The following is a 27,981-nucleotide window of genomic DNA, read 5'->3' on the forward strand; positions in this document are numbered from 1 at the left end:
AACAGAAACGGGTCGTCATTTGGCAATTTTGGACAGAAATTGCGTGGTTTGGCAAGTTAATGAAACTCGAAGTTTTAGCGTACGATAGAGCGTATGATATTGGTGAAATAATTTATAAATGTAGTTGTTCGGTATGTATCTATAGGCATGTGTTTATATTTTAAGGAAAGGACTGTTTTTTTCGTAATTCACTGAGGTATAGTTGAATAAAGCGTCAAATTGTGTATTTTCGTACGTGAACTGCGTTGCGCGCATAGTCGGTTTTTTATCAAGACTAGCTGAAATATATGGATTGGACTGATTAGAGGCTAGATATGCGATAAAATATATTTTTTGGTGGTTCTGCTTTTATATACAATAGTTGTGTTGAATTTTGATAGTGGTTATAGAAAAGTTTTGTAAAATCGAATGAATAGTCTACTTTGGAATTTTATGTCTCGAAAACATCAGCGATACATCATAACTTTAATATAAGTCGTGGCGATGCAATGGCCGTTATTAAAAATCCTTTTGGTGTTGAGCTAGTGATTGTCCATTTTGTTTTCAACAAATTATAAATTGTTCAATGAAGGTGCAGTCATCTTTCCAGCGGTTGTACACTTGACTAGGATGTAGAAAAACAGGTTTCTTCACTTTTTGGTCAAAATAGACGGTAGCGCCCTGGCTATCGGTCAGGTATTCAGTGTAAGCTTGGAGAAATAGGTTTGGAAAATGCTTTTATATATCTATTTGAGTGGTAGGATGCTCAGAGAATTAATACGTTTGACATTAGTTTTTAATTTATATTTACGTTGTAAAAATATTTCTTGTTTGGCTGCCTGTAATTGGTGTTAAATGTACTGTATGGCTGTTGTACTTTCGGTGGTAGCGCCACGAGTTAATAGCGCGCCCGATGATTAATCCATTGCTTCCGAGTTTAATTTCTACACATAATTCAGGCTATATTTTTAGAGATAACGCCGAAAAAGTTCAAGTTTTGTGAGCGCGTAAAACAGGTACGCTATAAATTTAGCGATAGACAGTTGTTGATTTCGTCTTGTCCAAAATAGATTTTATCAACTACATACTACCGAAATCACTAAACTGTTAGCACCCCGGAAAAAACGTATTTCGACGAATAGGCTATCTTATTTCAAATCTGCTGTTCTTGCTTCATTCGGAAAGTCTTGAAGTTGTGTTTTCGATGTTGTTATTCCTCAAATGAGGAAGGGTCATTTTTGTTTAAAAACTTGAGCATCGAACAAGTTTCTTGTTTACCGCTATAGTATGCAGTTGAACGTCTGGAAAATATTCTTCTTGTTATCGTTCAGTGGAATATATATGTTTTCCTTAGTACCAAAAAGAAAAACATTGGCTTGACTCCGGGCTCGTAGTTGGCTCGTGTACTGCTACAATTAAATTGAACTCTTGTAATTTCATAGACATTGTTTCAAGAGAACTGTCGATATGATAATTATATATTCATTAGATGGAAAGAAATAATATTTTTTGTTTTTAAACCAGCAAATTTAAGTGTACTACATGCATATTTTGATTTGAAATTGTATCAAATGGACATGGAGGTTTTCTCTAGTGAATAAAAATGTGGTAAAAAGTATTCCTTTTATGGCTTTCTGTGTTTTCTTGTGACACTTTTGCATTTGTGATCTTTTAGGGCATTTTGAAGTTTCTTGGGTACAAGTTTGTGTGGTGTGACGCAGTGGCTATAAACCCTTATTGATAATTTTAAGTGATGAAATTTCCAGGCAACATTTTAAAACGTTATATACATGATAGTCGAAGGGGAATGATTGCTCCATTAATATATTACAATGACTGTGTCTATTACAAAAGCACAGTTATCCATGTACTTTCACATTAGAAAATTCCAGTTTTGAAATGGTGGTCAAAATGGGGTGACTAAAGAGGGGGGAGTGACAGGGGAGTAAATCTCCCTCCTCCCTGCTTTTTTGTGGCAATTTCTCCCTCCTCGTTATTTCTTTAGCCAACATTTCTCCCCTCCCTCCTCCCTAGTTTTTGCCAAAATTTCTCTCTCCTACTTAGTTTTTTGTCATTTCTCCCTCCTCCCTATTGTGTACCTCCCCCCTCATTAAAGTAATGCTTTCCCGAAGGTGACATGACTTTTAAATGATGTTACTGAGTATCATTTGAAATGAAAGAGTTTTTGGGGGCTGTGCAGCAAGATTTTGAGTATGTGTGTGTGGGGGGGGGGGGGGGGGAGGAGGGAAGGAGTAGGGGGGTTGTTAATGAGAATGTGTCACTATTAACCAGCTTAGGGGGTCCAGGAGCATAGTCCCTTGGGAAAATTTAGATTTTAATTACTCTATACTAGGAAATTGATTTAAAATTAGGGACTGGTCATTATTTATGTAGAGGGGGAGGGGCTAAAAGTTTAGGGGGGATGAGCAGTTTGAGGTGGGTAAAACAGTTGATATACTGAAGAGCCATGGGTAGGTGGGGCAAATTCCCTTAAGAGTTTTTCACATAATTGATAAATGTTTAAGCTTTTTGTGGGTATTTCAAGCACAATTGACCTAATCAGTTTAATTAATCGGGCATTGGAAAGAGCTTTTCCTCGTGCAGAGATTGAGTGTAAGTGATGCCTTTTTTGGAAGAAGTGGAAGAAAGAGCAGTGATTGTCAAGGCCGCTTTAGGTTGGCATGGGGGCCAATGGGTTAAAGATGATGTCATTTCTCTTTCTGTTATTGCCAGAATTGGCAAATTCATTAGCAGTGTCAGAGACATTCTACATGACTAATGGAGATAATAAGTGACAAAAATAAAGTGTTTGTCGAGTGTGGGACAAGAAAAAAACTAAATCCTTGACACGAATCGAACCGAAAGCCTTGCAGATAGTGGTTGGGCACTCTAACCACTGAGCTACAAGATACTCTTGGTGAGTGAAGCCATGGCTTTGCTAATAATTTACTTCAGTTTTTTTTTTTCACTGTAAAAGAGTGTGGGATGGGGGGAAAGGGGGGTGGGCTAAAGCTGCCTCAGCATCTTTCTCTGTACAGTCCCTGATTATTGTTTGCACACAGTGAAGGTGAAAAAAGGAAAGAAACACTATTCCTGTCTCTGTTTAGTGTGAATTTTGAAGGAAGACGTTTGATGCATACAGTTAGGATAGGAGGGGGAGGGTTCATGCGAAAGGGGGTGCTGTAAAGTAAGGGTAAGGATTTGGTGTGGTATTAAAAAGTATGGAAAAGAACAGGGAGTAGTATGCCTCCAAAGAGAGATCTGAACTGACAGCTAATTGTGTATGGTGTGTACTGTTGGTTGAATTTGAAAATTCTCGCATAATTATGTCATTGTGAATTAATTTCATATCCTGGATGCAACTGTCTCCTATTTGTTCTCTTGCATAAGAGAAGGGATGTCTGTGAAACACCATTACTGATATTGTGTTATTGCAATATTTTGCTGTTTAGTTTTAAATTTTGGATAAATTATACTTTAACTTTCAGATACACAAGGGGGGGGGAGGGGGTGGGGGTGGATGCCACCCTCTCCGTAAGGTTTTCTTTGAAATTTTGAAAAGAGGATGTACTCTAGAATGGTGACACTTTTAGTAAAAGTTGATTCATCCCTTGCGGAAATTTTGTTATATCAACCATGTGTCCATGATATTAGATGTTGCTAAGGCAACATTATAATAATTTGAAGTATGTCCTGCCCAATATCATCATTTTTCTTTATTTTCTCTAGCTAGGTTTTTGAAACAGAATTGGATGATTTGCTTATTTTTTTATTCTATAAGCATTCTGGCTTGATTTTACATCAGTTTCCATTATGTTCTGACTTTCTAAGAAAATGGTGAAATGCAAGGCTAGATATCCAAGAAAAGGGCTCTAATGAAGTCACGTGACATCATATGATGTCACAGTGAACAAAAATTGTCATGTTGTAGTGTAAACTATGTGCTTTCTACTCAGTGTAAAATAAATTTGACTGCATGTTAATATAACTAAAACTGTGGGGAGGGGTTCCATCCACCTTCTCCTCCCTCCCCTCCCTTGTACGATGGTGGGGGTATGAATTTGCTTGTTCGTTTGCGGGTTAAGTTCAAGAGACAAGATGTTTGGTCGATAAAGTTGAGAACCTACTTTAATTGCAATAAAAATCAGCCAAAAAGACACTCAACTTGGAAGCAATGTGGAAAAATAGGAACGCCGATATAACGATCTTCGATATAACGATTTTCCCGATATAACCATGAATATGTTATGTCCCGGCAAGTATCGTAAAATTCAGGTGATAAGCCCCCCTCCCCCGCTTATAAGCCCCCCCGGTTATAGGCCCATCATCCTGGAAACAAAAAAATACATCCGATTATAAGCCCCCCCGGATATAAGCCCCCCTCTACCAGAAGACAGTACTGAACAGGGATAAATGTTGCTTTATTATGCGTTTTAAACTCAAAAACGTATTTCCATCAACACTCGCGCGTTCATTTCGAAACGTTTTTTTCATTCCGCTTATAAGCCCTGCCGGATATAAGCCTCTCCGCTCATAAGCTCACCCAAAACCCCTTACGAAGTTGTATAAGCCCAGGGTTATAACTGGAATTTTACAGTATATGGGAAATTACAGTTCTAGGTTTGCCATCAAGTGCATGACTCATTCAGGCCAGACAACCATACTTGCCAACTCTCCAGATTTTCCCAGAAGTCTTTAAGTTTTTCATCAAGTCTCCCGGTCTGATTTTAAGAGAGTGTTCATATAGTCTTAAATGATATCGTTACAATGCAAAGATTTCTGGACGTCTCCAGATTTTTGTACTCTGAGGGTTCGCAGGTATGGACAACCGCTCTTGTAGACAAACAGGAAAGTGGTTTTGTTAATGGAAATTCTATGGGGCTGTCCCCATAGGATTTCGTTTTTGGGAGAAGCCAATGTTTTTAACACTATCCTTGAGACAGTGGAAAATATTCATAATTATTATTTTCCTCACTCTAGACAGCATTTGGAAGTGTGGAAGTCAAGGAGATCTGTGAAAAATTCAGTAGGCCAAGGCTAAACAAGTTGCTATGTTGGAAAGAAGAATAGGCATAGCACAAAATATTATTTTTATTGAAATAGAATCACCACTACATGTAAAATTACTTGAATTTAATAAGAGCTTATTTTGGTATAGTTAGTGGGAAATTTTGTTTCACTTAAGCACATTTCATAACACAAACTAACAGATTTCTAAGGTTTGTTTTAAACAATACACTACGACTAAAAATGGTGACTAAATCAACTTCTTGACATATATATAAGTGAAACAATAGTTTGCCAAAAAAAAATTCTCTACTTATTATAAGGGTTAAAAGGAGATTAAATAATCTTTTATTAATAATTTGAATTTGATTTCAGAAGATTTCGACAGAGAACTTATTTGGATCGTAACAGTCAGAAAGTAACATGGAGGAGGAGCTTCCATATAGAAATATCTTCGATTGTAAGTAATGAATGAAGGAGCATGTTTGTGTTCTCATGCTGAAGAAGCAATAGTGGAAAAAAGTAAATGTCCCCAATGTTTTTGCAGTACATTTGTAGTCAATTATTAGCAAAAAGGTATTATGATTTTTGTTTATTTGTTCATTTCTAAAATTAAAAATATGCTTAATTATCAGATTGAAACACATTTTCCTTAAAGGTTGGAAAGACATGCAACGTGAAAATGAAAATGATCTACAATATGCAATTCCTGTTAAGTTACATTTTAACTGAAATTTTCGTTTTTTTTTCAGTTATCGAAGAAGAAATGGGAGGTGGAGTAGCGGTAAGTTTTGGGGAAGTAAGACTAGTGAGACGATTCATTTGAAAGAAGCTTGACTGTTGGGCAACTTAAGGGCATTATGTAGGAATAAGCCCCGAGGGGGGGGGGGGCACTCCCATATATGAGCTACATGGGTATGTGCCGCTGTTAAGGGTATGGTTTTCAAGCAGTTCAGTTTGGGATAGGGTATAGAAATCAGTGAGTTTTGGTCTAGAATAGGGTATCATTTGGTGGAAAAGTGATCAGTAGTATGACGAATTAAGTCCAGAATAGGAATAGAAACTCGGAAGAGGAAGAGACCTTCTCAAGTGTAAAAACTCGCGGCGGCAACGTTGTTGACAGATGGTTTTCCATTTAAAACACAAATAGTGACACAGTTGTGAAAACGCCAAGTCTGGGATAGGGTAGGGATTTTCAGTGTTTAGTCAAGTAAAGGGTTGCGAAATCAGCTGAACAAGATCTAGTATAGGGTAAGGGTTTTGAAGTGTTAGCGGCACACCCCTGTGCAAAAATATATAGAGTACCCCTCCCCCCTGGGTAATAAGCTTGATTATATTGCTAATACAAGTGTTGTCTACAGTGTTCTCTGTAGGATTTTGGGATGATGAGAGGGTATTCTCGAGTATGGATAGGAATTCTCACTTCCAGATGTCAAATTCAGCTTACTGTATTTACTCGAATAAGCGCCAGCCCCGAATAAGCACTGCTCTCGAATAAGCGCCGCATTCGGGACCAAAAAGTTAACAATCGCTGCCCTCGAATAAGTGCCCAGTACCGAGGCGGCGCTTACTCGAGGAATTCTGCATAAACAAAAATAACAAGTACAAAGAAGCTCTGAAACAGTCTTGAAAATTCCTTTTCATCATAAGCGATGTTTTGCAGTTCAAAGTTATGTTTTACTGCTTGCCAATTGTTTTTTTCTATCCAAAATTCTAACTATACGCAGTTCTGTTAACGTTGTGAAGGCTGTGAGCTTTGTCGAGACAGCAAGCGCAACTACTCTCAAGATTGTGTAAAATACGAGTCCTACCAATCAAAAGATGTTTTTTGCGTTTACTATAGAAGTTTCGTTTAGATTAGATTCTTTGCGGTGTGCAAATTTTAAATAAGTGCCGCCCTCGAATAAGCACCGCACTTGTGGCGGGAAAAATTCAATAAGCGCTGCGGCACTTATTCGAGTAAATACGGTATGTTGGGTTAAAATCTTCTGTTTTAGGCTACATGGCAATAATTTTGTAGTAAAATTAATTAAGCCAGGCTGAAGCCTGTCTGGCCTGTTAAGTATGTAGGGTGAATGAACACTGTAGCAGCTGTATAAAGCATAACCTTGTTTTATGTAAAACGAATTGACTACTAATAAGGTTGTAACACCTGGGATTTCAGAATATTTAGAAGTAGGGGTCAATAACTACAAGAGTAGGTGGCTGTGACAAGCTGAGCTTGTTTCTCACAATAATAAAATTGTTTCTGACTTTGGCCATAGCAATCATAGGTGAATTATTTTTTGCTATGGCCAAATTAACCGGTGGCATAAAATCAAGTAGCCAGTGGAACTCTGGTGAGTGGTGGCTTGTTTTGAAAATGGTGGTTGTAAGCCCAGGGGGGGTACTCCGGGATCCAAGTGATGGGGATGTGTGAAGGATTTTTTTGGGGTCGAAAGTTTTGATTCCGGGATTTTTTTGGGTAGGAGAATTTGGCAGGTATTTTTTTGGGTGACTTGATTTAAATAGGGGATTTTTTGGGTATTAAAATCAAACTAAAGTGCCTTGGCGCGGCCTTGGCAATTTAGGGGTAATTTGACTAGGGATTTTCTTGGGCTTTTTTTTTTTTTTTGGTCCAGAGATTTTTTTTTGGGTAATGTCGGAAGACTTAGGGATTTTTTTGGGTCCTGAGTTTTGCCTCCATTCGATCATCCCCGTCACTTTGATCCCGAAGTACCCCCTCTGGGGTTGTAAGTCTTTGTTCATTTTATAAGTGTGCAGGAAATTAGGATTTGGGATTATAATAATTATGTCTTTGATCAGCGTTGATGAAAGAGACAGATCCACTCAGTTGCATGGTGGAGTGTTTCATGTTATTAGATAGAGAAGAACCACCTGCAAGGGTGAAAATAAAATCTTGATAAACGATAGGAAAATGTAGTGTAGGTTTCTTTTAAACACAGGTCTATATATATGTCTTCACTCTATTGTTTATTTTATATTAAGGGGGCATTGGGAGGTGTTAAAAACTGTAAAAGCGCAGGAAAAGTCATCAAAAAGTGTGAAACTGCAAAAAAATTAAATTAGATCAAAAGGCGAAAAAGTGCATACAACACCATGAGAACCCGAAGTTTAGTCACTGAATTTCTAAAACCCTAACTGATTGACTACATTGGTGACTTGTGGAGCATTCTGCTGAAACTATTACTGTTTCTTCATGGTATTTGTGAATGGTGTGGTCCTGAATCCTGTATGCATTAGATCTTCTCTAGTTTCTGTTTAAGTTACTCCAAAAAATGGAGATTTTTTGCTCACCAAAAACTATACTTCTAAAAACGTTCAATGAAAATCTAAAATGTCACATTGCACCAAGCGATTGAGATGCATATTTTTGAGATCATGATAATTTATTGATGAAGAGAAACTGGATATCAAATGGGAAAAACTGAAGGGCATATCAGATAGCAAATCTGAAAAACTTTTTTCTCTTTTTGCTGAAAAACAAAAACTAAATGCTCAAGAAAGGAAAAACCACAAACTGCAAAAGACACCGAAACTGAAAAGCTGCTGAAACAAGCGAAACAAAACAAAATCACCAAAACGAGGAAAGCCATTAGTATTATTGAGAGGTAACTGTAAATACGCTAACGTGACTGACGTTCAGCGTAACTGAAGTGCCATTTAGCGTGACCAGAGTGTACCTTGTAGTCATGTTAGCTCAAGTAGCACTCTTGCTAGTGCAAATGTCATGCAGGTTAGCCTGAAAAACGGTCAAGTTAGGGAGTTTACAGGTAGCTGTCAATAAAAGTAATGGTTTTCCTTGTTTTGGTGATATTGTTTCGTTTGGTCAATTGTGGTGTTTACGCAGTTTCGCTTTGGTGGTTTCATTTCTTGGTTTCAGGTTTTAGTGCATGGCAATTAAAGCTGGTACTTTGACAAAACATCAGGAAGATCGTTGTAAATTTTGGTGACTGTAAAAAGCCGAATTTTTTAAAGGAGAATATAAAACTTGACTGCAATTTGTGGATGTGTGTTAGCAAAAATTCTTCTGTGGGGGAGGTATGGCTATAATGTCTGTAAGTTAGATTGCAATTTGTAACTTATGTTGTATGCATATGAATTGGAAGATACATGTATACTCCATCTTTAAACTTACCGTAATCGTAATAAGTGTTGTACATCATATCAGGTTCTGTGGGGAAGTGAATTGTTTTATGGCAACAGTAATAGTTTTAGCTTACTGCAAAGAAAGGGACAAAATAATGTTATGCAATGAAGAGTATGACATATTAATGTTCAGCATATCAATTTAGCAGGGAGGCTTACTTTTGGACTGGTGCTGACAAAAGAATGATTGTATATACTGTGGGATCATGAAAATGACTATTAATTTCCTGTTTGCTTTTTCCTAGGAGCAATATGCACTGCCATTCATCTTTTTGAGGCGTAAGTTCAATAGGATACAAATATTAATCCAGAAAGTATCCATACCTGTTCTATGTATGGTTTTTTGCTTTAAATCTTGCCACTCCACTGTATATTCTAGAGGCGCTATCTACCATTTCATATCCATCGCCACTCGTGGAATAACTGTTAAATATACAATTGTCATATATCATTTAAGAAATTGGTTACTTCTTGCTTGGTATGAAATCAAACTTGGCATAATGTACATAAAGTTCAGCCTTTGTGTAATCATTGTATAATACTTGTGTTTTCATAAAAAAACAAACTGCTTACCAGTGATTTGGTCACTTGACTTGGACTTAGAGTTGACTTAGTCTACTGCTGAACTCCTTTTCTGTCTTTGATCCTTGTGTATAGTACTTCATGGTAGGTTCAATAATCTAAAACTGTGGGTCTCAAATAGTAAGTTATATCATACCTCAAATATGTTGTTACTTATTTTCGCGGGAACTTAATTTCGCGAAAATGGAAGTGGCATATTTCGCGGGACTTAAATTTCGCGATTTGGCAAAAAGTATGATAAAAGGAATTAAATTTTGCGAAAAATTGTCAAAATACTGGTCTACATTTAAAACAGCAAGTCTCAAAATTGGCACAACTGATTTCAATTTTCCAAAGCAATTGTTTTCAATGGCACTGAACAAAACCATATATCAAAAAGAAAGTTGAAACAGTTTGACATGTTCCAGTGTTACAAAGAAGAGCTTTTTAGACGACTATACCAAGATATATAATTTTGTAGAAAACTGACGGCAACGTTGATTAGTCAAAACAAAATATATACTGAGAAGGGTATTAAAGTTTGCGTCGTTATTTTTTGCGAGAACCTATTTTCGCGGGTCTTTAATTTCGCGATTTTTTGAAAATCATGAAAATCGCAAAAATTAAGTCCCGCGAAAATAAGCAACAATAAGGTAGTTTCATTTTTAAGCATACTGTAGACAGACAACTGTTTGTTTTGTTTAATTCCTCTGATGGAGTGTGTCGTAGTCACAAAATGTGAAGCAGAAAATAAAAATGTTTCACAACTGGGGGGATTAAGACATGTAATTTGCTTAAGTGCTGTTCACCTCAATTCACTATGGCAAGTAAAATTTACATTTTATTAACAGTCAAACATTCGAGCAACAAAGTGTTGAACTGATGCAATATAGTTTTCAATAATGCAGTTGATACGTTGAAATGTTAGGATTAGCTTTAATTAGCAGACTTTTAACAGTGTTTTGGTTAAAAATGTTCTGAGTGTGATGTGGGATTTTATTTACAAATTGAATGTTATGTGTGCACAGGCTTACCATCTGGATAGAGCGAGTTTTGTCCATAACGAGAATTGTTTTGCCCAGAAGTAAAACTTCTAGAATCAGCTAACTCGAAAAACGTCAACCTAAATGTGCGTAACAGAATGAAGGTTTTGAAAAAAAGTGAGTTGACCTAAGACCATAAAATGTTGAAACGAACAAGTTATCACTTTCACTGTTGAAACGAACAGGTTATCACTTTCACTGTTGAAACGAACAAGTTATCACTTTCACGGACAATGGAGCACAAAATACTGCAGAAACGTTTAACGTTTATCGAAAAAGCGTGGCTGTGATTTTGTTTTTTATCTGGAGCACTTATTTTTTCAAGAAGGTCGCGTTTGCTTTGAGTTGAAGAAAATTAAACACTGTTGAAAAGACTTGCGCGTGGAATACATCGTTGTAAATTTTTAAGTTTTGCACGCCAAATTATGAATACGGATTCGCGAATACTAAAAAAAAGGTATCGAGAGTTTTTAAAAATTGTGTTTCTGACAAAGGTAATGGCAACATATATTTTGAAATGAGATTAAAACAAGTTAAGATTTAAACTCGAGCTCGTTATGGGCGAAACCCGCGGCTTCCGACGTTGCAATATTAAGATTTTTGAAAAGAAATTTTGAAATTATATTTTGGAACTTTTGTTAATTGGAAATACCTTTGTGTCGAATTCCATCTGTGGCAAGGCATATGACATTTTACCATGAAGGTATAACAGATGATATCTTCGATTTTTCTGAATCCAGCGATAATCCAGTGTTTACATACATGTGGGAGATGATAATTTGAGTTAAATGGGTAAAGATTTTAGATCAGGTTTTTTTTTTTTTTTTTTTTGGGGAGGGGGGGGGGGGGGGGTTAAATGGTGCAATATTGGCGAAGTTTTGACACTAGCTTGGTAACCGTGGATATTTGTCACGGTCGTGGTCTGGGTTCCAGTTTAATCAAAATGGCGGCCCGTTCTTGTCGAGATCCACAAGAGATCCACATTTCATGGAGAGAAAAAGTTCACACTGGTGGAAGACGAGAAAACATGTGGCCAGAAGAATCGATGTGGTTGTAGGTGTGGAAAATGGAAGGCAAAATGGTCTGAAAACATGATGACAACCAGAGCGAGGGATATTTTGGAAGATTTTTCTAGTAGTTAGCTAGATTAAGCTTTAAGCTTAAGTTTTGCTGCTCAAAAACATACATGAAATAAATATTTAACTTTACGTTCATGTTTTTGTCTTAGCCATCCAAAACAGACACACTCTTTCTTTGTTTATTGAAAACAATAGTCAGAACAATAGAGAGCGTGTGGGACTAAAGCTCTTAGCAATAGTTGTTATAACTAGTTTTTTTGTTGTTGAAATCTTGCAGAAAACATGTGGCATCCAGCAGAAATATATGAGGGTAAGTATAATTATTATTTGTGTTACATCTATTAAAGTGTAAAAAAAAAAACTTTTAAAGCATCGTAGCGAGAGATGGACTGAAGCTTTGTAAATTCATGCATGGTCTCAAATGAACTATAAAAAAGCATTTTACATCATTGATTGCTTCATTTTCAAGGAATTTGGGATTTAAATAACTAATTAATAAATAACTAGGCAACACAGTTCACATATGCTTCGTGTCAGTAAGCAACTGGAAAACCATGCAAATCAATTTGCTTCGAACTAACAAATCACAGACAAGCCCTGCTGATCGGTAGCTGATCCAAACGGCAAAATAATCATCAAATGAAGGAATTCCAGTCACATGACGGTTTGAAGTGAGTTTCCCTTAACCATCAGCTGCACTGTTTGTTGTAACCTTCCGCATTGTATTCACAATATAATACCCTGGATGTGAAAAAAAAATTGTTAAAACAGGAAGCAATAGCTCTGCATATAACAGCAAAATAATTCTAAGCCTTAAGCTAAGGAAAAGTTTAAGCTTAATATCACCATGACCGTCATCAAATCAGCCCTAAAGTTTAGTTGCGTTCTTATAACTAGTTTCATTTTATTTATTTCTAGAAGAAGAAGTGTTTGAAGTATTTGATTTAGGTAAGTATATTATTAAGAGAATAAAGTGTACAGCCTAAGAACACAACACAAATTAATGACCTTGGCGAGGCGTCAAATGTGGACCACTCAATCCGGAGTGAGGCTCACTAACCATTAGGTCATCGCGCCTCCCCTTGTTATTACTACTTTCATTTCATTTATCTAGAATAATTTTCTTGTTGGGATCACTAAACAACATAAGTATATTTATCTTATGTTTTTCTTGTGTAGAATCATTGAACTGTGTTATTGAAGGTAATCATTCAACAGCTTGTAAGATTTTTCTAGTAGTTAGCTAGATTAAGCTTTAAGCTTAAGTTTTGCTGCTCAAAAACATACATGAAATTAATATTTAAATTTACGTTCATGTTTTTGTCTTAGCCATCCAAAACAGACACACTCTTTCTTTGTTTATTGAAAACAATAGTCAGAACAATAGAGAGCGTTTGGGACTAAAGCTCTTAGCAATAGTTGTTATAACTAGTTTTTTTGTTGTTGAAATCTTGCAGAAAACATGTGGCATCCAGCAGAAATATATGAGGGTAAGTATAATTATTATTTGTGTTACATCTATTAAAGTGAAAAAAAAAAAAAACTTTTAAAGCATCGTAGCGAGAGATGGACTGAAGCTTTGTAAATTCATGCATGGTCTCAAATGAACTATAAAAAAGCATTTTACATCATTGATTGCTTCATTTTCAAGGAATTTGGGATTTAAATAACTAATTAATAAATAACTAGGCAACACAATTCACATATGCTTCGTGTCAGTAAGCAACCGGAAAACCACACAAATCAATTTGCTTCGAACTAACAAATCACAGACAAGCCCTGCTGATCGGTAGCTGATCCAAACGGCAAAATAATCATCAAATGAAGGAATTCCAGTGACATGAGGGTTTCAAGTGAGTTTCCCTCAACCATCAGCTGCATTGTTTGTTGTAACCTTCCGCATTGTATTCACAATATAATACCCTGGATGTGAAAAAAAAAATGGTTAAAACAGGAAGCAATAACTCTGCATATAACAGCAAAATAATTCTAAGCCTTAAGCTAAGGAAAAGTTTTTAAGCTTAATATCACCATGACCGCCATCAAATCAGCCCTAAAGTTTAGTTGCGTTCTTATAACTAGTTTCATTTTATTTATTTCTAGAGGAAGAAGTGTTTGATCATGAGGCGGTTGATCCACGTAAGTATATTATTAAGAGAATAAAGTGTACTGCCTAAGAACACAACACAAATTAATGACCTTGGCGAGGCGTCAAATGTGGACCACTCAATCCGGAGTGAGGCTCACTAACCATTAGGTCATCGCGCCTCCCCTTGTTATTACTACTTTCATTTCATTTATCTAGAATAATTTTCTTGTTGGGATCACTAAACAACATAAGTATATTTATCTTATGTTTTTCTTGTGTAGAATCATTGAAGTGTGTTATTGAAGAAAATCATTCAAGAGCTTGTACTGTATTATTAAAGTGTTATTTTCTGTGGATAAAAGATCTAGTGAAGCTGTGACTAATTTAAAGTTAGGATATTTGTGTTAAATGTATTAAAATTTTATTCTCCTGTGAGGTGTAGTAGGACTGGAACTAATGTTAACTTAACAATAGTTCTTATAACTAATTTCATTTTATTTATTTCTAGAGGAAGAAGTGTTTGATCATGAGGCGGTTGATCCACGTAAGTATATTATTAAGAGAATAAAGTGTACAGCCTAAGAACACAACACAAATTAATGACCTTGGCGAGGCGTCAAATGTGGACCACTCAATCTGGAGTGAGGCTCACTAACCATTAGGTCATCGCGCCTCCCCTTGTTATTACTACTTTCAATTCTACTTATCTAGAGTAATTTTCTTGTTGGGATCACTAAACAACATAAGTATATTTATCTTATGTTTTTCTTGTGTAGAATCATTGAAGTGTGTTATTGAAGAAAATCAATCAACAGCTTGTACTGTATTATTAAAGTGTTATTTTCTGTGGATAAAAGATCTAGTGAAGCTGTGACTAATTTAAAGTTAGGATATTTGTGTTAAATGTATTAAAATTTTATTCTCCTGTGAGGTGTAGTAGGACTGGAACTAATGTTAACTTAACAATAATTCTTATAACTAATTTCATTTTATTTATTTCTAGAGGAAGAAGTGTTTGATCATGAGGCGGTTGATCCACGTAAGTATATTATTAAGAGAATAAAGTGTACTGCCTAAGAACACAACACAAATGAATGACCTCAGCGAGGCCTCAAATGTGGACCACTCAATCCGGAGTGAGGCTCACTAACCATTAGGTCATCGCGCCTCCCCTTGTTATTACTACTTTCATTTCATTTATCTAGAATAATTTTCTTGTTGGGATCACTAAACAACATAAGTATATTTATCTTATGTTTTTCTTGTGTAGAATCATTGAAGTGTGTTATTGAAGAAAATCATTCAAGAGCTTGTACTGTATTATTAAAGTGTTATTTTCTGTGGATAAAAGATCTAGTGAAGCTGTGACTAATTTAAAGTTAGGATATTTGTGTTAAGTGTATTAAAATTTTATTCTCCTGTGAGGTGTAGTAGGACTGGAACTAATGTTAACTTAACAATAGTTCTTATAACTAATTTCATTTTATTTATTTCTAGAGGAAGAAGTGTTTGATCATGAGGCGGTTGATCCACGTAAGTATATTATTAAGAGAATAAAGTGTACAGCCTAAGAACACAACACAAATTAATGACCTTGGCGAGGCGTCAAATGTGGACCACTCAATCTGGAATGAGGCTCACTAACCATTAGGTCATCGCGCTTCCCCTTGTTATTACTACTTTCATTTCATTTATCTAGAATAATTTTCTTGTTGGGATCACTAAACAACATAAGTATATTTATCTTATGTTTTTCTTGTGTAGAATCGTTGAACTGTGTTATTGAAGAAAATCAAATTTTGTTTCTTTGCTTCTTGTTTTTCTTGTCAAAACCGTTTAAATCTAAAACGCCATCATGCTTCACTCCTTCTACTATTATATCTGCTGGTCAGCAGACGTGAAACAAAAGTTTACAGATGATGGAGCAACCATGTGAGTGACCAGGCTGGCCACTATACTTGCTGAATTAAAAATTGAGTTGTAAAAAGGGAAGTATTGAGCCAAGTGGCCTATACTTACTGGAGCTTATCACAGTTTTTTCTAGTATTAAGTCACTAACAATATTACTTCTTCCCTCTGAATGGCGATAATAGTCCATCGCAGGGTACTCCCCAGCATTTTGTCAGTGGTACGCATTATACACCTGGGTGGAGAGAGGCACTATGAGAGTAAAGTGTACTGTTATTTATTTATTTATTTATTTTAAATTTTTCCCTTTTGATACTTTTTTATTTCCAAAAGGTGAAAACAACGAAGAAAAGGGTGGTAAGTCTATCGTTGATGTTACTGTAATAAGTTTTGATTTTTTGTTTTTAGCTTAAGTGTTATTATACATAGCGTGATTTGTGACTGCATCTCTTCACATGTAAAAGATGACACTGTTGTGCCACAAAAAGCTTAAGTTATTTTTATAGCGATGTCATTTTAAGTTAATGGCCATCAAATATTATACTGACGTAGACAGCTGTGATAAACATTTATTAGAGAGTCATGATTCACAAAACCAGAGGATCACAACACAATTAGCAGATTCGTGAAGCTCTGATCCCCCTTTTTCATGATGATATATACTTTCCAGGAAAGTGAAAGCAGCACTTGAGGAGATATCTGTAGCAACAATAGAAAGAGGCCAATTTTTATGAAACATTTTTTCTTGAAGAGTTTTTCTTGAATTTAAAGCAATTGAGCTTTGATTTCAATTCTTTAAGATACAAAAGTATAACACTGCTTCATTAACATTACCTTTTTTTCCTGTAGAGGAATTTGTTTGTTATCTACAACTAATACAGGTTACTTTCTGATCTCTTGTTACTTACAATCGTGTTTAGGGAGAAAGAAGAAAGTTCAACCAAAGATCGAACTTGATTTCAGTAAGTTGACTCAGTTCTTGCTTCAATGGAATTGATAATAAAAGTCTTGTTTGTGTAGTTTCATTAGCCCCCCTTTCAGTGTTGAGTGCACGGCAGCTACTTTTGACTTTCATATTTTGATGTCCTAAACAAACAAGACAAATTGAATGTACCCGACAAAATGCCACTAGCATTACGTTTTTAATTTCTCATACATTTGTCTATAATTTTTCCCGCAAACAGCGTCAATCATGCGGAAAAAAATACAGACAAATGTATGGGGAAATTAAAAACGTAACTGAACAATTTCTAGCCCAGCTACATCCTTCAAACTTGGCGAATAAAAACTTTTGCCTAGTATCTTAACTTTACAATTCATAAGTTGTCCAGAATTCAATTTTTGTAAAAGATATTTGCCGTCGGATTCCCATACAAACACTGTAATTTCTACCCGCTTTGCCTACTCGTCAAAATGGCGTCGAAAACCGTGATAAGGCCAATTCAAAATGGCATACTCAGGTTTCTTTTTGATGCAAATGTAAAATTTTGATTTTTGTTTTCCTCTCTTTTTTCAGATTGCAAGACCAATTGCCGCCATTGCGGCTTGATCAATAAGTTACGCAATGGCGGCCTTGCCGCTTTTGTTTAAAACAAGAACAACAAACTTAAAATAATAAAATAAATAAATAAATTAATTAATTCATTAATTAAATATAAATAATAAGATAAATAAATAAATTAAATAAAAAATAAAATAAATAAAAAAGAGTGAATAAAGTTGTGTTTGAATTCAATAATTTGTTATTTGTATTTACTTTATCAATTTTCATTGTGTGCAATTCTACTTCTTGACACATTTACAATGAAGATCTAATTAACCAGTCATTCTTTAAATAGAACAAATTTTCCAACGAAGATCCCCCCTTTCACATAGTCATATAGAGATACTCCGATGTCTTCTGACAAGTTTTCTGTCTCTGTTACACAATTTACATTGGACTGCAGTTGAGTGTTTGAGGACATTTTCACGGTAAAATAATTGCCACCTGCGTGAAACGAAAAGTAAAGTTTTTTCTTTCATCCATCATAAAAAAAGTTAATTAATTATGAACCTCGTTCCCAGCGTCTCTCTCTCCCCGATAGAGTCGTTTTGTGTTTCAAGTGACTGTCAAGTAAAATTTGATCAATACTGTGCATTGCCTCATTGACTTCCTCGTTAACAAAACAAAATAAAACTTCACATACAGCTAATTCGAGAAAGGTTGTCAGAAAATAGCACAAGTGCCCGCAACAACACCGAAAAGTCGTCTGGGTATTCACTCATATTGGTCTAGAGAAAATGTACAAGTTTGTATTTTTGCACGAGAAGATTTTGTTTTTCCACTCAGGAGGCCTTTTTCTGTAGCTGTCTGAGTTTTGAAAATTCTTTCCAAAACAGCGTGACCAAAAGTACGTTGTTTCCACATGTCCGGAGAGAAAAAAAATTACATGCAAATTCGCGTTTGTCATGTCTAGTATATCTCTACCTCTACCCATACTGTCATTCGGTATTGTCGCGTGCATTTTTGTGCTTTTTTCCGACAACCTTTCTCGCATTAGCTTAGCCTGCGTGGCCGGCGTGCTACGTGCACGAACTCCCCTTCTCCTTCCCCTTTGAACGCCGGCCACGCAGGCCAGCATTAGCTTAATGTTCCGAACTCAGATTCTTTGTGCGTGACTTGGCCGAACTTTTCTCAAGGTCACGTGATGGGGAGAAGACACGCACGTGCTATGCTTTTAAGTCACGTGACGAGAACACTCTCGGCAGCCATCTTGTTTGGGATGGTGAATCTGGTTTCTAGCTTTTCTGCCAACAATGGAACGCAACTTCAAACTATAAAGGCGTTGTTTTTGTCAGGGAATTTTCGTACTTAACCTCTATTGATTTGGCTGGATCTGTGGTCTTTGTGTAATATGATTCCATCTTCGAGGATGCTTTGAAATGATTGTTATAAAGTTGTTCGCGAGCAAACCGAGCCGAGATGATCAGTTTTCTTCACTGTTGTGTGATGGGTAAGCGTACGATTGACTAAATATATATAAAACTCTCTTTATAGCATTACAGTCGTTGAGCTCACAGTCATGTAATTTGCAGAACATCAGTTAAAGTTTACCAAAAGTTAGAAATGTTAAAACTAGTCTGTCGTACTTCATGTAACTATGAATAGTCGCCTAAACACGTGACAAAATCATAATGTTTACACGTTTTATTCTTGTGAACTGTTTGTCTCATATTAAATACATTTGCAATCGGGTGTTTAGTTGTTTTGTGCAAGTTTGAGGATATCACTTGTGACTGTTGGGGGTTAAAAGGTGATGAGTGGGTGGGATGAGCAAATTGTTTCGTAGAAAAGAGAGTTGCGAAGAGGGTAACCCCCTGTAAGCTTAACACAGATTTGCTATAATAAGCGACCTTTAAATCACAGTTAGATTGATCATGCTTTAGATTATCAAATTGTGAAACCAATCTTGTTTTAAAACTCTCAACCTCCTGTACTGTTTGACATCAAGGACAAGTGAAGGCTCTAGGAATATGACTGGTTTGAAATTCAAAAGCTTTATGTCTTCTAGTTACGGCTTGAGGCATTTGTTCAGTGTCGATGAATGAGCTTCAAAAACTCAACACGAGGACAATTTTCAACAGTTTATTCACTCATATGCATCTAATATTACAATATTTTCCAGTAATGAATCATTTCTTGTGCTTTGAAAAACAACCCACTTTCTAGATGAAAAACAACATTCGATATTGTACAAATCGTTCTAACTTGGTGTACACATATCTTATAGCAGTAAGCCAAGTTGGCTAACTTTTAACTTCAACAAAGTAAAATAAAATAAGGCAAGTTATTTGTACATTTGCATTGCAAACTCACAAGCTACATTGCTTAATATTGAAAAACGTCAGTACAACATGCAAAATACTTCCTAACATACAGAGCAGTAGCCAGACTTCAACTGATAACTGAGCTCTTTCTGAAGGCTCGAGTGAAGATCAAAAGCTAAAATCATAAATTGTATGCAACACAACAAAAAAAAACAACCAACAATTGTTTATTGCTAAAAATTGTTAAATTCGCGACTTTTATGAACACCACATGGAATGACTTTGGTCATTCTAATGCTATGGCTACCACTCTGATGTTCTTAAACTGCCTTTCCTTCCTCAACTAACGGAATGTGGTTGTCCCATAGGGTGAGTTTAATTGCACTAGTGTCATCCGCTATTTTGCAATCCAATTTCATGACAAAATGTTGCTGAACCTTAACTTGACATTGTTCTGATGTGATGTGTACCTTCCCAATAATTGAAACTAGAGTGAAATCTGAAATGTCTTTGATTTCACAGATTTTTGTTACCTGTCTTACAGGTGGTTTGTACTCAAATGGACACTGTGGAATATTCTCAATTTTGCTGCGTTTGTGCAATAGAATCGATTGGTCAGTGGTATCATACAATGATCGCTTTAGTGAATACTTAGCAAATCTTACACTCTTCTGTGTTTCTTCAATTTTTTTTACCTGATCATGCAGACTCTTTTCAAAGCATACTCAATCGCAGAACCCATTTGCAGTTTGAAACTTAAAGTTGAAATATGCATAATTATTTTTGCTCGGCTTTACTGGCGACTGTCACAAATATACCCGGTGATTGGAAGTTTGTTTAAATGGTCAGTTTCTTTACCACTGTCTTTGCATCCTAACATACAGAGCAGTAGCCAGACTTCAACTGATAACTGAGCTCTTTCTGAAGGCTCGAGTGAAGATCAAAAGCTAAAATCATAAATTGTATGCAACACAACAAAAAAAACAACCAACAATTGTTTATTGCTAAAAATTGTTAAATTCGCGACTTTTATGAACACCACATGGAATGACTTTGGTCATTCTAATGCTATGGCTACCACTCTGATGTTCTTAAACTGTCATGCAAATATATATATAAGAGAACAGAATACTTCACAATGTGGTTCTACAATGTTAGTTATGCAGTATAAAAAATCGCAGAAACCAGGTTATTTTTTGTGTTAAAAGTTATTTTCAAGCCACGTGCTGCCAAAAATGCTTCAGTGATCTGTAAATCTGTGGCAGTTTCTACGTTGAATTTGTTATACGATTCTGCCTTTTCATTATACAACTTTAAAAAGGATTCTACTTGTTCTTTGAGAATCCTAACATGAATGTTCTCCTCGCTGAGAAATACCCCTACACTGAAATGTGTTTGATCAGCAACTGTTTTGACTTGGTTTAATCCACAAAAGTCACACACACATAACTCTGACTGGAGATTCCCCAATTTGCGGTGACAGCTATTACAAACTGCAAAGCGTTGAATCTCTTGTACCCCCCCAATTTGGTTCACGACTATAGTCTTGTCTGAAGTGGACTCCTGCTCCATTAATTCTGGAACAACTATCATGTTCTGTTGATCTGATTTCTCTTTTACAATGGTCTCAAAATTAGTTGATAAATATTTGTCTCGCCCATATGATCGAACCCTTGCATTAATAATTTCATAAACCTTTCCTTCCTCAACTAACGGAATGTGGTTGTCCCATAGGGTGAGTTTAATTGCACTAGTGTCATCCGCTATTTTGCAATCCAATTTCATGACAAAATGTTGCTGAACCTTAACTTGACATTGTTCTGATGTGATGTGTACCTTCCCAATAATTGAAACTAGAGTGAAATCTGAAATGTCTTTGATTTCACAGATTTTTGTTACCTGTCTTACAGGTGGTTTGTACTCAAATGTACACTGTGGAATATTCTCAATTTTGCTGCGTTTGTGCAATAGAATCGATTGGTCAGTGGTATCATACAATGATCGCTTTAGTGAATACTTAGAAAGTCTTACACTCTTCTGTGTTTCTTCAATTTTTTTTACCTGATCATGCAGACTCTTTTCAAAGCATACTCCATCACAGAACCCATTTGCAGTTTGAAACTTAAAGTTGAAATATGCATAATTATTTTTGCTCGGCTTTACTGGCGACGTGTCACAAATATACCCGGTGATTGGAAGTTTGTTTAAATGGTCAGTTTCTTTACCACTGTCTTTGCATCCACTTGTACATCCTACAAAAAAATATATCATGTCATTATTTGTGATGTCGTTGATTGTGTTTTCTCTAGTTGAGAAGAGTCCTGGTCAGGCTTCAACTTATCTTTATTTTGATCACTTTCACCTGTTAAACGTTAGTACTACTTCAGCTATGAAAATACATCTAATTGTGAATTATTATGATCCTAGGTACTGAACACCCACTTTAAGGTGGCTTAATACAGATATGAGGGGGTAAGTGAGCCCAACTTTTAACTTTCTTTAAAAATATTCAGGAATGTTCTTTCTTTCTGTTATTACTGTTTTTTTAAAGCATATAGCCATCATATGCGACATTTGAGCGATAAAAATAATGGTAATTAACAATCAATAAAGAGCCAAAATGAATAGCCGAGAGGTTAGGAGGGGACTGGGCACTAGTTGTTTTAACACCGTTTTTTTCGTTTTTATGACCCCACCTCAAAATTTCAGAAATTATAAATTGGCTTTGATTAAACATACATGCAGGATAAAATAAAAATCTGTAACACAGATTTTTCGCAAAATAAGAAAATGTGATATTTAGCCCCTTTAAAAAATAGCTCAAATTCTGTCTTATAGATTTTCTAAGTTCATTTTGGCTCTTTATTGATTGTTTATTAGCATTTTTATTGGTCAAATTTCGCATATGATGGCTATATGCTTAAAAAAAACAGTAATAAGAGAAAGAAAGAACATTCCTGAATATTTTTAAAGAAAGTTAAAAGTTGGGCTCACTTACCTCCTCAAAACTGTATTAAGCCACCTTAAATCTTACAGAAGTCTTACTGAGCAAGCGTTTGCTTCGTTTTCGTACCACTAGCACCGATTTAAATTGTATATACTTGTCGGGTACATTGTAGTAGGCGCACTATATTGTCGAGCGCGGAAACTATATTCAATTGGATATTGCTCTTTATAATCGACAACGAGATCATATCACATTCTATAGACTGAGTTGAGTCAAAAAAAAATATCCCATACCTGCGTCTAATTGTGAATTATGTCCAGAAGTACAAGGTTGGACTGCAGACAACTCAGCTTTCCCTTCTATTTCACTTCCAAAACTACTGTTATCTATAAGAAAAATAACAAAACCTTAGTCTCCAGCTACATACAGCCAGAATTTTTCATCTTTTCTTTAAGGGGTAGGAATACTTTTACTACGCTGTGAATGGGATGCGAGTCAAGTGCAGCGTATCCGCCACCCCAAAATTATTTGCCTTCTATCCATTTAGGTGGTTGGATTTTGACAGCGCGGCAAAGAACAGGATAGACTCAGAGCGCAACATAGTGACCCAGGAAATACGGCTGGAAAACGGAGCGCTCGATTAGGCACCTTTTACAAGTATAAAAATTAAGTTTACTGTTTTTTAAATTAGAACTTGAGTTTTCCCGCATTTTATTCAACTGATTGCAATGTACATTAGAACAGTTTTCAACTGAGTGTCGTAAAACAAAAACCAAAGTAATCACTCTAGCCAATCACAAAGAATACGGACAATCGAGGGAACTAATCAAAAGTCGAAGCAAATACATGTAGCTGGCACGAAGCGCGGGAAAACGTGCGCGAGCGAGTCACGATTGGTTTTGGTTTTACTTTTGATTGCCTGAGAAAGTTACGCGAGATTTGTAAGCCTAAGCGGCGTAGTAATGTAAAACCAAAGCAAACGGAATTTACTTTCGACACTCAAGTGAAAACTGCTCTATCGATCAACGTTACAAAAAGGAGACATTGAAAATATAAACGACTTTTATATGTGGAGAGCTGGACATTTACTAACTGACAAATCACCATCCCACATGTCACTCACCTGAAGACATTTGTGGACTTGGTTCACTCAAACACATTTCATCGCTGGTAGTAATGGTTTCTTTCCGTTCCGCATTTTCCTTCTTTTCGTTACCTAGCCACACAAAAATAAAGGTTATCTAGTATTAAAATCATGTTAATAAGAGAAGGACGTGCTATTTTAAGGCACTATTTGTCTTTTCCAAAAATGACATCAACCAACCTGCATTGGACAATTTTTCGCTCACACTGGTTCTCTTGGAACTTTTACCCCTTCCTGTATCTTTTCTTTCTGAAAAAGAAATCGCTAATAATGAAAAATTGCTTCGTCACTTTTAAATACAGCAAAGTTTTCTCAGAGAAGCATACCTTTAGCCGACATGTTTAGAGTAAAATACAGGAGAGTGCGTACTGACAGTTACGGACAAGACTGAACACCAGTAATTCAGGGGAGAAGTTGCCCTTCTTTAAAACCCTTTTTCTACTGCAGAACAAAACACGATAAGTGAGTTATATAGGCCACGATTGCACCATCACAGTGCAATAGGCAGCTATTTTTAGCTGTGACAATTAGATTGCACCATCTCGCTGCAAGAGGTATCTATAATAAGCTGTGACAACACACTACGTATTGCACCATCGTTGTGTAACGATATTTTAGCTGACTCAGATATTTATAATTCATCACTTCCTGTTGCTCAGTCATATGTAAGCTTTTCAACTAAGACTGTAAAGATAGTGCACTGTCCCCACCTACGCACATAGTTAATTTCGCAGTCATTTTGGTGTGTTTGAGATTCTATGCAGAGAAAATAATTATGTACTCATGCACGTTTTCAACATGAAATACCACAGGCAGGCAGCATATTCCTCTTGTTAAATAAGTGCTAGCCTTTATATGGTCAAGGTAAACATACACAATGCACATCTGTATAAAGACGCCATATAAGTTTTATTAAGAAGACCATCAAAATCGCGCAGAGGTCATGAAAAGGGCCTGAAAACGGAAAACTCATTCAAATGGTAAAACAGTTTCCACTAACAAGAACTAAAAAAGTAAATCCGGTGTAACATTTCGTGTGACCGTGTAGCTGACTCGTCCCCAGTGGTCTCTCAGTCTCGCCTTTTTTCAGTTAGACCCAGTTTCCTCTGGACACAGGAGACACAGAACAGACGACTAGCGACGAGTCAGACTGTGTAGCGCATATAATTATTGTATTAAAACTGTAAAATGTAACTGTTAAATGCGCCGGTTGGTAGAAAAATATCATCTGGCGCATTTTACATTTACATTTTACAATTTTAACGCACTTCACATTGTACTACAAGTACGAGAACGAGTTTTCAAACCAAATTCGTGTGCCGCGTGTAATCACTTATCACCATGTTATCCCTAACGTTTATTTATGTCTTAGTCAGCAACAGGGAAGAGTGGCTTAATACAGTTTTGAGAGGGCAATTTAGTCCAACCTTTAACTCTATCGTACAATCTCTACAAAAGTTTTGCCTTTCTGTTATCACTCTTTGTTACATCCTAAAACCATCTACAGTCGAAGCTCTCTTAACGGACAGCTCCTAAGTGGACAGCTCTTCTTACGGCCGCCCTGTCTGAAACGCCGTTTTAAACTCCCATATAAACTCTGTAGTTTTGTCGTCATCCACGTCCGGTTAAATTTCGAAACACCACTAACATGCATATTACCATTATGTTAGCTGGCCAAGCTCCCGTATAAGCGGCCATCTTTACCCTACACCTCAAGTGGCCGCTTACGAGAACCATTCTCGTAAGCGGCCAGCTCCAGTTGCGGACACTTTTTTCGCGTCCCGAGGGTGTCCGCTTACCAGAGCTTCGACTGTAATACGATATTTGGAAAATAAAAAGGCTATTAATAAACAGCTTAAATGAACGGCCGAGTGCTCAAGAGGGGACTGGCACTAGTAGTTTAAACGGCGTTTTTTCTCAAACTCAACCCGTACGACCCTACCTCAAAATTTCAGAAATAAGAAATTGGCTTTAATTTATCATTCATGCAAAATAATATACAACTCTAAAAGACAGATTTTTCCGAAAATTGGAAAAGATGATATTTTGAACCACGTTTTCTCGTTCTCAGAGCCCGCGTCCCCCTGGACAGGGGACGCGCACGCGCGTGCGTGCGCGCGTGTTCCGTTTACAATCAACTCTGGGGCTTGGGACGAGAATGATGTTTGATCCTTCGATGTCATAATCAGCGGTTATTCTCCGCCCGCCATCTTTGTCAGTGGAGTTAGGAGTGTGGTTTGTCTATCTGTCGTTTTAGCTTTTTGGACCTTCAGCTACAGCTCTGAATTGGATGTAATAACAACCAATAAACCAAGGTAACGCAAAATTTATGTGTTTTCTTTGTTATGCTTTGATGTGACAAATGCAGATCGCACACATTTAATTGAGCTGAATTGAGAGATAACGCTATAAAATCATGTTACCCTGAGCGCTCTTCAGGCTTCCCAAAACATTAAATCAGTAGTAAAAACTGAAAATGTCGTTGCTCACGTATCGAAACATAACTTGAGGTAACCGGCGTGCCATTTTTCAGGTCTGCAGTCTGCATTTGTCACACACTGTAGCAATTCATATGTCTCAAAAACCATGAAGTCAATATTTTACATGTACATGTACAAGGTAACACCATTCCCCGACATGCTGGGTATGATTTTATATCTAGTCAGTGTTCATATGTCGACTATAAAACTAACTCATTTGTCTGCATTCTTGATGTCTTACAATGTCTCTAACAACAACCAGACTGTAACTACTGAGCAGAAAACCGATACCCTGCCATCCTTTATTAAATAACACAACTATTTTTGAGCAAAAAGTTTCAGGTTTTAATTTATTAAGCTCATAAAAATATTTTTCGGCGCAAAAGTAGTAAAATTGTGAGTGCAACGCTGTGACTGACCTTTGTAAACCTCTTTGATAGTGCTACATTCAATTTTACTATATGTCAATTTAGACTAAGGCTGTTCCTTGAAAAACCAAACTTTAGTTTGCAAGCAACTTTAACAAGATTGGTCATTAGATACTTATCAATCATCATTTATTGATGTACTACAAAATATGATATTCTTAGAAAAATCGAGCCGTATTCTCAATTTTGACACAAAGAACTGCATATATTGATGATGGTGACATAAAATAATAATAGCGCTTGTAATACAATTCAAATACTCTGTTGAATATTGTTAAGAGTCAACATTGTCACACTTTTTCAACATTAGCTGTGAGCAGCATAATTCATGTTTATCTTTAAAGCAGTGACTGGATTTTATGTACCTCCAGTTTTTTGGAATATTAAACTTTGCAAAATAGCTATGTCAATAAGATTAAAGCAAAGACTCGTCAGTTCCTGAAGCATAACTAAGTTCAGAGATCAATGTACACTTGTGATTCTTGTAGCATCAATCATCATAGTTTCAACCATAGCTTCACATTCACTTTGTTTTTGTCAAATAGTCTCTTGAAAGACTTGTTATGTACATGTATTGTTTCAAAGTAAAGTGGACCACCAACTTGATTGACTAGAATAAGGTTCAATCACTTCCACACTTGGGATGTACATGTACCAGTAATATTTCTTTCTTGATCAACATAAGATGTCCATTCTGTTCGTGTGGTATTTTATTTGCTTGCTGCTAGTTGCATGACAATACTTGATTCATTTACAAGTGGCAACATTTGGTACAATTTGCCCAATCTGCAATTTATTGCAAAATTATAAGAGAAGAACATATTTCAGTTTTGTTACTTTTGATAACAAAGCCTATAAAATTAAATTTGCAGAAATAGAAATTAAAAGTTAAGTTTTGCATAACACTGTCATTTCAAACAGCCAGTGGAGTATTTGTTAACATTTACAAATTGTCAACAACATGTTGTACGAGTAGAAACCTTGACTTTAACATTATGTTCCGCTACATAAAATCGCTGCATAAATGAATGAACATAATTCAAAATCATGAAAAATAAGAAGCATTGTAAATCTACGTATAAATTCTAAATTACAGATGACACCTACCTTCTTGGTGGTCCAGGTGTCCTGTTCCTCGACATTGTGCACAGCATTGACTGCTGTGCACAACAATGAGATTTCTGTCTCATTTTCCCAATTTTATTGCATTTGCTTCATTCATTCAATTAACTACTCAGATTATGTGATACTATTTTAACTTACTCTCATGTAAAATTCTACACACTTTAGAAAACTGCTGTTCTGTTACAAATTCATTTTCATAGACATCTTTTAAGTGTCTAAACCTTACTGTGGCTAA

General features: G+C 36.1%; 2 protein-coding genes and 1 long non-coding RNA gene across 9 annotated transcripts; 1 reads left to right on the forward strand and 2 right to left on the reverse strand.

Annotated features, from left to right (window-relative positions):
- Positions 1-5,807: 5,807 nt before the first annotated feature.
- Positions 5,808-11,517, reverse strand: LOC144652732 (uncharacterized). The gene is made up of 5 exons (XR_013570613.1): positions 11,392-11,517; positions 9,709-9,821; positions 9,460-9,558; positions 9,125-9,208; positions 5,808-7,863 (listed from the first exon to the last, which is right to left on the reverse strand). It is a non-coding gene; the product is annotated as an uncharacterized LOC144652732 (long non-coding RNA).
- A 114-nt stretch (positions 11,518-11,631) lies between these two features.
- On the forward strand, positions 11,632-17,484 carry LOC144652733 (uncharacterized). 6 transcript variants are annotated; one of them, XM_078512784.1, is made up of 11 exons: positions 11,632-11,796; positions 12,096-12,128; positions 12,737-12,766; positions 13,276-13,308; positions 13,922-13,957; positions 14,416-14,451; positions 14,911-14,946; positions 15,405-15,440; positions 16,149-16,172; positions 16,736-16,777; positions 17,332-17,484. In XM_078512784.1, the coding sequence occupies exons 1-11, from the start codon at positions 11,727-11,729 to the stop codon at positions 17,403-17,405; spliced, it is 450 nt and encodes a 149-aa protein (XP_078368910.1). In that variant the 5' UTR covers positions 11,632-11,726; the 3' UTR covers positions 17,406-17,484. The 6 variants fall into 6 exon arrangements, with proteins under 6 accessions (XP_078368910.1, XP_078368911.1, XP_078368912.1 ...); XM_078512785.1 differs by lacking the exon at positions 14,911-14,946; XM_078512786.1 differs by lacking the exon at positions 14,416-14,451.
- A 3,267-nt stretch (positions 17,485-20,751) lies between these two features.
- Positions 20,752-24,144, reverse strand: LOC144649967 (uncharacterized). 2 transcript variants are annotated; one of them, XM_078509574.1, is made up of 5 exons: positions 24,040-24,144; positions 23,894-23,962; positions 23,693-23,785; positions 22,863-22,955; positions 20,752-21,874 (listed from the first exon to the last, which is right to left on the reverse strand). In XM_078509574.1, the coding sequence occupies exons 1-5, from the start codon at positions 24,050-24,052 to the stop codon at positions 20,781-20,783; spliced, it is 1,362 nt and encodes a 453-aa protein (XP_078365700.1). In that variant the 5' UTR covers positions 24,053-24,144; the 3' UTR covers positions 20,752-20,780. The 2 variants fall into 2 exon arrangements, with proteins under 2 accessions (XP_078365700.1, XP_078365701.1); XM_078509575.1 differs by lacking the exon at positions 24,040-24,144 and having other exon boundaries at positions 23,693-23,810; positions 23,894-23,938.
- Between the last annotated feature and the right edge of the window lie 3,837 nt (positions 24,145-27,981).

The sequence above is a fragment of the Oculina patagonica genome, chromosome 4, assembly GCF_052425735.1.
Source record: "Oculina patagonica isolate OP01 chromosome 4, crgOcupat, whole genome shotgun sequence".
Taxonomy (NCBI): domain Eukaryota; kingdom Metazoa; phylum Cnidaria; class Anthozoa; order Scleractinia; family Oculinidae; genus Oculina; species Oculina patagonica.

Coding starts and splice junctions, on each gene's coding strand:
- LOC144649967 (XM_078509574.1), bottom strand. Junction 22,956..23,692: donor AAGTCCACAAATGTCTTCAG/GTGAGTGACATG, acceptor TTTTTCTTATAG/ATAACAGTAGTTTTGGAAGT. Junction 21,875..22,862: donor TAATTCACAATTAGACGCAG/GTATGGGATATT, acceptor ATTTTTTTGTAG/GATGTACAAGTGGATGCAAA.
- LOC144652733 (XM_078512784.1), top strand. CDS start 11,727: ATGGAGAGAAAAAGTTCACACTGGTGGAAGACGAGAAAACATGTGGCC. Junction 13,958..14,415: donor TCATGAGGCGGTTGATCCAC/GTAAGTATATTA, acceptor ATTTATTTCTAG/AGGAAGAAGTGTTTGATCAT. Junction 15,441..16,148: donor TCATGAGGCGGTTGATCCAC/GTAAGTATATTA, acceptor TATTTCCAAAAG/GTGAAAACAACGAAGAAAAG.